The sequence below is a fragment of the Saccostrea echinata genome, unplaced genomic scaffold (genome assembly GCF_033153115.1).
Source record: "Saccostrea echinata isolate AGI-Se365-2 ecotype Australia unplaced genomic scaffold, CSIRO_AGI_Sech_v1 ptg000001l, whole genome shotgun sequence".
Classification (NCBI taxonomy): Eukaryota; Metazoa; Mollusca; class Bivalvia; order Ostreida; family Ostreidae; genus Saccostrea; species Saccostrea echinata.
This window is the reverse complement of record NW_026889750.1, coordinates 40,906,423-40,916,581: the sequence shown is the minus strand read 5'-3', so window position 1 is coordinate 40,916,581 and position 10,159 is coordinate 40,906,423. Positions and strand designations below refer to the sequence as shown.

Below are 10,159 nucleotides of genomic sequence, written 5' to 3'. Positions count from 1 at the left end.
TAAAACTAATAGGCATTCGTATGTAACCCTAATCTTCCTCATGGTTGAGAATTAGAGTTGCAAGTGCATCTGTGTCCAAATAATTATATTCCTGGAGACTGTAAGGAATCCCACGGTTGTATAAAATGCTAGATTTTCAGGTTTTAATTAAAATTGAGCAAATTTTATTTCACAATTCTCTCAAGCTGACTACAATAGTTTGCATTAAAAAACAAATTGCATAATAAAGTTATAAAACTGATTAATTATTACGTTCAATATTCTTAAGCATTTTTCAACTATATTTTCTTATGAAGAAACTTAAAACATATTGCAGATTGTTTTACAGCTTTCTCCATTGTTAAGAATTCTTGAAAATAATTGGTCACTTTTTTCGATTAAGTACATTAAACATATCACGTGAATGTTGACCATGTGGCTTAGTCTGTAAGACAATATCGAATTTTACAGTGATTATACAAAGATTGTTATCGCAGAAAAGTTCCGGCCTAGTTTGAAGTTGGTCCTTTCCTGAAGAGCAACCCCTACATCCATCATTCATACCTAGGTATGGATCACCTTTGAAGTACATCTGGGTTACCACCCCCATATGATCCAGTCCACCATGTACTTTAAAATGAATATGACGGGGCCGAGTATATGTCTGTCCTTGTATAATGGAGTATCTGCCTGGATGTACAGTTGTGAACTCGTAATACCCGTTTTTGTCTGTGATGATGTATCCACGACAATCTTTACTGTGATATTTCCCGTTAACGTCAGCCTGCCAGATTTCTATCTTTGTATCCGGAATAATCTTACAATCCTCGCCGAGCACATGTCCATGAACTGTAAGCGTGCGGTTGTAGTAACTTCGTGGGTTTCCGGTGCAGTACTGAATTAATCTATTTGAATGTGTTATATAGTATGGACCATAAATATCGGCTGGTGTTGGTTTACAATACTCCTTCCGAGATGCCTGATAAGTAAATCAAAATAAAGTTATTAATATGATACAAATATTCCGTAGTCCAAGTCTCGGCATACCACAATCAAAAGATTTACCAAGTCAGACTTTACTTTCGGTATTTATTTTTTTTTTTTTTGAGAGCGAAACAAATCTATATCTGCAAACTCTTACAAGTTTAAATTGAAAAAAAGAAAATTTTATTTACATTCTAAGCACACTGTGGTGATGGATTTATGTAATGCTGCATGAATAATTGTTCAAGAGAGAAAATTTGTAAGGAGGAGGTCATAGAATTTATTGACATTTATGGTATATGTATATTTTAAAAAAAGAAATTTTGCACTCAATTGGAATTCTGAATATGTCTCATTTCACTGAAATTTTCTTATCTCTGAACAGCTGCAAATGAAAATTACAAAAAATGCATATTATCTGACAAGTATATAATTTCGTATGTGTCTTGCTGTTGTATTTAATGTGTCTTGAAGGTATGTATCTGTAATGACTTTGGGACCCTGTAATGCTAACCATGTCTTTAATAAAAAGATATCCTGATGTATACCAGAAACCTCTTACAAGACTGTCTTTGACTTATCCAGGTAAAACTGTTATATTATAAATCATATACGGTATCAATTTTGATGTACCAGATGTGCATTGCTACCCTAAATTTATTAGGTCTACCTAAGCACTTATTTTGCATTGAACATGTTTATAGATACATTCACGTCATAACAGCCTTCTTATTGCCTTTATTCTATTTCACTAATAAAAATGTTTTGTCAGAAAAATGAACTACTTCTATATCTACGTACTTTCATGAAAACAAGTAAATATACACTGCACGTGTATTGATAAAAGTATTAAAAAAGAAAGTGTATTGATCTGTATTGAAAGTTCAATGTATCACAGAAACAAGCGCGAATGAACCCTGAAATGACAACGTCTTAAGGGCTGACGTTCCTTTTCTCTTTGTAACATACCAAAAATATTTATAAATATCATTATCTAGTAATTACTTAATTGTTTAAAATGGCTTAAAAGATATAAACACCAAACATTGTGTTATCAGCAATTAAAATAATAGCCAATAGGATTATAAAGTAAATACCATCCTCTGGTATTTTGCACAAATGCCTGGTAATGTACCTCGATTTTAGGAAACTTATTAAATAAGCAAAACTCCAGGCACAAGTTCTTGGGAAAAAAATATTTTTGAGGAACCCTTAACCAAGTCCTATCGAAGTGTACAAGCCAACAATATTCCTAATATTTTGTTTTCATGAGCTTCCACTTTTGAAATAATTCCCGAATAAAAAAGAAAATATCTTTAATAATCGTGCTCGATATTTTATTCATGTGATATTTTTTAATTTTGTAAAAATTGGTACTTACATTTGAATTTTTTGACTGTTGTCTACTTTCCTTCTTGTCGACACTTTGTTGATTTTGTCCAACAACTTCATCTAGGAAAAGGTAAACTACAAAAATCCAAGTCCTAAGAATCATGTCTGTCATCTGAGTAAGAGAACAAATGAAGATAGCAGAACTGTCGGGATTTTCAAAAGATCCTGTCTTAAACAGAAATTTTCATGAATATAGATGAGTCTGTAATCACAGTGGATTTTTTCAGCTGGTTAACTCTCCGAGTAGAAAGGCAATCACCAGAAAATTCGGTCTACAAGTCAGTACAAAAGAATTCATCAACACCATAGAGACGGCACGTTGATTACCTCAGCTTGGTTTTTTTCGGTCATTTTTACAATAATGATTATGATTGATAATTCAGGCTCTTCTTTATTCCATCGAGTGCTTTGATCGAAAATGTGTTAAACAGTGTTAAAACAAACGTACAACAATGGCCAGTGTGAAATGCATTTAATAAAGATATTCATCGGTGACAAGAAGACAGTATATGACATTTCAGCAACATCGATATCATGATAAAAATAAGAGATGTCAAAAATATACAAAGGTTTTTATTTCATTGTGTGGTCTAGTTTTCTGCAGGTCAAAGGCCAAATTTAGGTTTTGAGCAGATTCATTTTTCTTTGACACATGTTTAACTAGTTGCATGTTTCTATATTATTCAAATACATGTACAAGCACATGATGAAAATTCTGTTTCAAAAGATAAATATATTTGCAATTTCGGCTTAAATCTGTTTAAAGTTTATGGTTTTGAGACCAAAGAGCTCATGCAATCGTCAAGTGTCCGTTGTTTAATTGTCTAGCTCTCTGTTTGAAGTTTTCACGTTTATATAATAAAAAATATCTCCTCCTCCTACAGTTTTGAACTGATTTCATTAGAACTAGACATCCCAATAGCCTACATTTAGATACAATATTCTGTGTGTCGTCTTTGACATTTTAACTGTGTTGCCATAGTTACTACACTTTTTGTGAAATTCTTTTAAAATGTCTACAGATTTTGTCCGATTTCAATTTAACTTAGTACACAAATCGACTACACCAATGTTCATGACTCTGGCTTTGCTCTGTTTGTTTTGAAGCTTGTAAATGGCTTCTATGGTTACTACACATAGAACATCCTGTAGAATCAGGCCCGTGGGAAGCAATTTCAGTTGGGGGGGGGGGGGGCACAACCATACATTTTCAGTTGAGGGGACCCTACCAAAAATTTCCCGACAAGCAAAAAAAAGGTCATCAACTACCAAAAATTCCTTGACGAGCAAAAAAAAAAAAGGTCATCAGACATTTTTATTGACGGGCACAAGCATATAGTATCTAAGTTTACTATAGTTGTCTATATATCGGCAAAACTATTGGGGGGGGGGGCACGCCCCCCCCCGTCCCCCGGTTCCTACGGCCATGGGAAATGGGAATTCTTTCCAAACGCTACGTGCTTTTCGGTTATGACAGGTGACAGAGAAAACAACAGCTGACCACATAGCCTCGATACAAGGGTTCTTTTGTACAGAATAGAAACTAATTTACGCAAGAGGTTCATTGCGAAAAAAAATCAACTTTATTTAACCCCTGGATCGTACGTATCAATCACAATTTCCCCTATATAGTCACGTTTAGTCAATCGTGCGCGGACACACTGTTTGTTTACCTTCGCTTAACAGTTTTAATGGTATGACGTCATCGGTTGAAATATTTAACTACTGTGACATATAAAAGTAATATATTAACATTATTTTGTGTTAACTTTTTAGCTCCCCTGAGCCAAAGATTTCTGATCGAAGGGTGCCCAGCGTCCGTCTGTCACGTGTCGTCTGTAACTTTTCACATTTTCAACATCTTCTCAAGAACCACTGGGAAAATTTCAAACCAACTTGCCAAAAAGCATCCTTGGGTGAAGGGGATTTAAGTTTGTTCACAGAAGTACCACGCCCTCTTTCAAGGGAAGATAATTAAGAATTCCTGAAAAATTAAGGGCATCTTTTAAAAATCTTAAGAACCACTGGGCCAGAAAAGATGAAACTTACGAGATAGCTTCATTACATACTGTATGTTCATATAATGACCTCAAGAAGGGGGGGGGGGTAGAGTGGGACCACAACAGGGTGTCAAAGTTTTACATAGAAATATATAGAAAATATCTTTAAAAATCTCTTCTAAAAGGGTTGTCCCAGAAAAACGCGAACCTTTTTTAATATTTTATAAACTACCTGACCAAAATTATTCATTTTTGGCATAATGTTGGGGAATGATATTTTTGTCATTTTGGCTAAATAATATAAGGTTCAAATGCCATATGCATTTATAAACAACATTTAAAGGGTGTTAAATATCGGTGGTCGGAGCACGGCAATTTCTTGACTTTCAAAAATAGCATTGTTTTCTTTATCACCAGGCTACACGGAAATATAATGTGTCTTGTAACAAACAAAACAAAACAATAGGACCTAAATGTCCTTACTCACAAGGGAGGCAGTCGACGCATTCTGGTTGAACAACATTTCCCCGTGTCCAGATTTATAATTAATAAATATTTTCCTAAAGATAGTCTTAATTATTTGCAATTTTCTAATTTTTACATTGAATTCTTCTTTGAAAACTCTTTATTCAAAAAAGTAATAGAGAAAAGTACATTGTTAAAAACAGAATTGTGAATTGTTGGCACTAAAGAGGAACCTAACCAGAAGTCTCTGATGAGACTGTAGCTCTACTGGTTGTATTTATAAAGGAAGATAAAAGTAGCACTTGGACTTGAAACTTTGCAACAGCAATAAATAGAATAATGATCCTTGGTTTAGTCTCTTTTTGGCAAGATTTATTATTATATCAGACTAAATCTGTAGGAGGAGTAGCCTTTTAAAACAATTTTACTGAAATTTTGATTTAAGTAACCATGGCAAAATCATTCAACAAAATCAAAAAACAATAACACCAATTATGTATCTCTGTAGTCTACTTGTATGCCACATTATTCTGAAATCAGACAAAAAGTGTAGCAGGAGTAGTGTTTTGAAAGTATTTTAAGAAAATTTCTATTTTTAGTAACCATGGCAACACCATTCATCAAAATCCGAAACTGGTACAGAAAATTATGTATCTTAGTGTAGTTTACTTGTATGCTAAGTAATACTAAAATCAGACCAAAACTGTAGGGGAAGCATTTTGAAGGTATTTCAAGGAAATTTCTATTTTTAGTAACCATGGCAACAATGTTCATCGAAATCAAAAACCGATACACAGAATTATGTATCTTAGTGTTGTCTGCTTGTTTGACAAGTTATATTGAAATCAGATCAAAACTGTAAGAGGAGTAGCATTTTGAAAGTATTTCACAGAAATTTCTATTTTTAGTTACCATGGCAACATCGTTCATTGAAATCAAAAACCGATAAACAGAATTATGTATCTTATTATAGTCTACTTGTGTGCCAAGTTATATTGAAATCAGATCAAAACTGTAGGAGGAGTAGCATTTTGAAAGTATTTCAAGGAAATTTCTATTTTTAGTAACCATGGCAACACCGTTCATCGAACTCAAAAACCGATACACAGAATTATATGCATCTTAGTATAGTCTACTTGTGTGCCAACTTATACTGAAATCAGATCAAAACTGTAGGAGGAGTAGCATTTTGAATGTTTTTCACAGAAATTTCTATTTTTAGTAACCATGGCAACACCATTCATCGAAATCAAAAACCGATACACAGAATTATGCATCTTAGTATAGTCTACTTTTGTGCCAACTTATACTGAAATCAGATCAAAACTGTAGGAGGAGTAGCATTTTGAATGTTTTTCACAGAAATTTCTATTTTTAGTAACCATGGCAACACCGTTCATCGAAATCAAAAACCGATACACAGAATTATGTATCTTAGTGTAGTCTACTTGTGTGCCAAGTTATATTGAAATCAGACCAAAACTGTAGGAGGAGTAGCATTTTGAAAAATTGTTTACAGACGGACGGACAGACAGACAGACAGACAGACAGACGGACGGACGACGGACACATTACTATCGCATAAGCTCTTCTGGTCTCTGACCAGTAGAGCTAATAAAAACATGCACTGTTCTCTTATATTCAGTTCCATAAAATGCGTCTTTCACCGACTGCTCTTTAATCAGGAACGTATTGAGCTGAAAAGAGTTTTGCAAGTAGAGGATTCATCTACATTCATCAAATCTTACAATGTGCGCACTTTCAAATTAATTTCCTTATTGTTTTCGTCTTTCAATCATACAATGTATATATTACAGAACACGTTTTCGGCTTTGTCTTTTTAAAAAAAAGGGGGGGGGGGAGAGAAAAAGAAAATTAAGATTTTATTTAAATACGAAAATATCTTAAATAATAAAGTATAAGGTTCATTAATCGAATACCGAGATTTCCCTCAGTTGATTTTTAAGGAGAGCGACATTAAAGAATCATCGCTCCTTTGTCTGGTGGTTTTCTGTTACTTTTTATATCTGTTTGTCACTGTCTTTATTTTTGTACCTTGAAAGTCAGGAAATCCGATAATAAGCAGGTGTGTTGTCTATTAAAAGATGACTTGAAACAAGAGTTTTTATTCTTGTGAGTTGAAACTTGGGTCTTTGACCTATGATTTAAAATGAGCCACACAACATTCAAATACTGGATATACAGACTAAAATTAAGTAGTGCTTGCGCACTAGTACTTCCAGTGAGTACAAATAAGGTCATCATCAATTTTTGGAATGAACATCTAAAAGTACTGACCACCCTTTTTAATGCTCAGGCCCTTTTTTATTTAAAAAACAAAAAACCCAAAACAAAACAAAAAAACAAACAAACAAACAAACAAACGAACAAAAAAAAAAATAAAGTGAAATGTTTAAAAATTATTAAAATGTGTAAAATTACAACTTTTATATTAATAATTAGCTCAGTCTTAGAAAGCTTGAAAAGAAGAATTCTATTTTATTAACCCCAAATTAATAAATATCTTCAGTTGTAAAAAATACATAGCAGCAGTCAGGTACAATAAAACTTTGAGAATATGCCCAACAATAGCACTTCTTGCATTGTAATGGTATATAAATGAAATTCAAAACATAAATATATCATGTATTGTACAGTGTTGTACGCAAAATGTAATTAATGTACAGAAGAGAAAATTCATGAGTGCAAGAATCAACTTAAGAACAACACATTGTTACCTAATCAGTAGTCAGCTGCCGGTCTCTGTGAAATGTATATCTAGAAGTAATACGAATTTACTGCTGCAGCAAGCAAAGCAGTTTATCATGAAATAAAACAAATTAAAAGGTTAAACATGAGCGTCACCGGAAATCCATTAATGACCAGTTCTGAAGCGGAGGTAAATATGATCACATATGAATTGGTTTTCCTTTCTAAAATGTAAAAAAAGAAGTTTGACAGTTTTAATTGTTCATTTAAGTGCTTTATATAAAATTCAATCCTTGACCTTGTATCTATTTAATAGATCCGACATATAGGATATACAGTGCTGTTGGTTTTCTAGTATTCTCTCTCTCTCTCTCATTTATATATATATATATGATACTTCCATACAAGTAAAACTAAACAGTCATCAACATCTGCTCTACTTCTTTTATGATTCGGTGTTTGTCCTATCGGTATTAAGAGTAAACCATGCTTTCGACTGATATTTAACACCTTAATATCACATCATTTATTAATCAGGTTATTAATTGAAATTTCATTTACACAAACAAATGCCAGACAGTACATAAACAATATCTTAACAATCACAACATGGCTACTGTTCCTTTAAAATCCACGTAATCCATAAAATGATAAATATGTTTTTGCAAAAGATCAATCCTATACAAATCCTATTGCATTTTTTGAGTATCATTTTATGTCCTTAATTAATAATCATTTTAATGACAATTTTGAACTTTGAGAATCAAGACGTGGCGTCTGGTAATGACATTAATAACTATACACTCTTAAACATTAATTCCAAGAGGATATCTTCCATATTTTTCATAAATATATAATAGGGGTGAAAGGTTGAATGGGAGTGAAAGGTTTCAAATTCAAGATCTGTTTGCTATAGAAAAACTTAAAGCTTTTTACCAAAGTAATAAAACCCAATACTTCACATACATCAAGAAGCGTTCTCTTAATTTGCCTAACTTACGACCGTGGAAAAATTGTCTTCTGCATATACCAATTGCTCCACACATAGCTTTTTGTGCCTTTTTCATACGAGATTCTTTACTTTTCTAGTTTTTTTTCCGAGAATATAACTCCTAAATACCCTAAAACATCAAAAATATCTCAGTGAATCCCATCAAAACTAAATGAAAGCATTTAACTAAATTCTACAATTTGTTGTAGCATTCGTAAATTATAACTTATAACAATACACAATATGTAGAATTAAATAGAAATACATAAAATTTGTATTGGATGACGTCTTCAGAATATAATGAAATATAGTTTTAAATAAACAAAGAAATTTCTCAATTCTTTCAGATAGAAAGATGAAAGACCTTGAAATTAACAAAAAGAAACTCAAGATAAATTGAAATCAGAACAAATAAAAAATAGCTTTTTTATTGTCACAAACACTAACAGTGCATATCAGGAGTTTAGATAAAAATTCTGTCAATTAGAATTAGTGACCTTCTATCATGATAAATCTTAGTAAAAACTTTAACTGTCTATATAGTGTAATAAAACTTCGTTCCATATAACTCGATCAATGCTCATTACCGATCAAAGGCTCTTTTCAATGTCTATATTATGTCTATTTTTGCAAAAAAAGATGGGGGGGGGGGGGTCCGATGCCTATGTATTGGTGGGCATTACGAAAAATGTTCCATTACTCATTAAGTCTTTCGCATAAAAGTGAATTATGTATTTTACTAAGGCAGCTTATTATTATTATTATTATTTATACATCCCCTCGCCTAAAATTGCATAAACTATTTAAATATGATTATGAAATAAAATGAATCATTTACCACATAATTATTATATTTTGAGAAAATTAAAAATTTTCTCATTTTCATCAAGGACATATAACTCTTCAAAAAATAGCTGTCTATTAATATGTTACCAGTCATGTGAATTTGCTTCATTTCACTTTCATCGTTATTTAGCAGTACGTATTTAACTAGTTTAAAATAATTTAAAATTATTCAATATTCCTTCGTTATACATGTACATTTGTAAATTAAATACTAGTACATTAAATAATCAAGTTCTATCAAATCATTCATCAAGGTAACATAGTTGAATTTTGTTGGATTCCAAATCATATTGATATCCTTGGCGACATCAAGGCCGACAGTGCTTTAACAAATCCACACATTAAGATAAAACGGTACACTTCAAAATTCCTTATACTGATGTGAAATATTTATTAATATTTTACGTAAATTCTCTCTGGCAAAATTATGAGATATTTCTAAATTTTCTGCTATAGAAAACAAAGTTGATAAATCATCTGATTTTGGCTTGAGTTATTATGTCAAGAATACGTATTGGACATTCAAGATTTACCGAATCATGTTTACTGAACTGGGAATTCCAGCCTGAATATATAGTTTTTGACTATTCGTTAACTATACAACATATCTAGGATGTACTTATTTACACTGGGGTCGCCAGAGAAACCCAACAAAACTTTCAAAACCAGTCGTAGGACATCTTTTCCCATGGTATGCATATGCGGCTATATAGTACATACAAATCGTTAACTGGGAAATACTAAGCAAGCACACCTGGTACTTTTTACCTATTAGTATCTCCTGATAAGCACA

General features: G+C 32.3%; 1 protein-coding gene across 1 annotated transcript; it reads right to left on the bottom strand.

Annotated features, from left to right (window-relative positions):
* Positions 1–308: 308 nt before the first annotated feature.
* Positions 309–2,666, bottom strand: LOC133191816 (protocatechuate 3,4-dioxygenase beta chain-like). The gene is made up of 2 exons (XM_061327552.1): positions 2,345–2,666; positions 309–958 (listed from the first exon to the last, which is right to left on the bottom strand). Exons 1-2 carry the CDS (start codon positions 2,465–2,467, stop codon positions 365–367), a joined length of 717 nt encoding a protein of 238 aa, XP_061183536.1. The 5' UTR covers positions 2,468–2,666; the 3' UTR covers positions 309–364.
* Between the last annotated feature and the right edge of the window lie 7,493 nt (positions 2,667–10,159).

What these genes read in the sequence shown, in the direction of transcription:
- LOC133191816 (XM_061327552.1), bottom strand. Translation starts at nt 2,467, where the DNA reads ATGACAGACATGATTCTTAGGACTTGGATTTTTGTAGTTTACCTTTTC. An exon ending in AACAGTCAAAAAATTCAAAT is followed by an intron (nt 959 to 2,344) that starts GTAAGTACCAAT and finishes TTTACTTATCAG; the next exon opens with GCATCTCGGAAGGAGTATTG.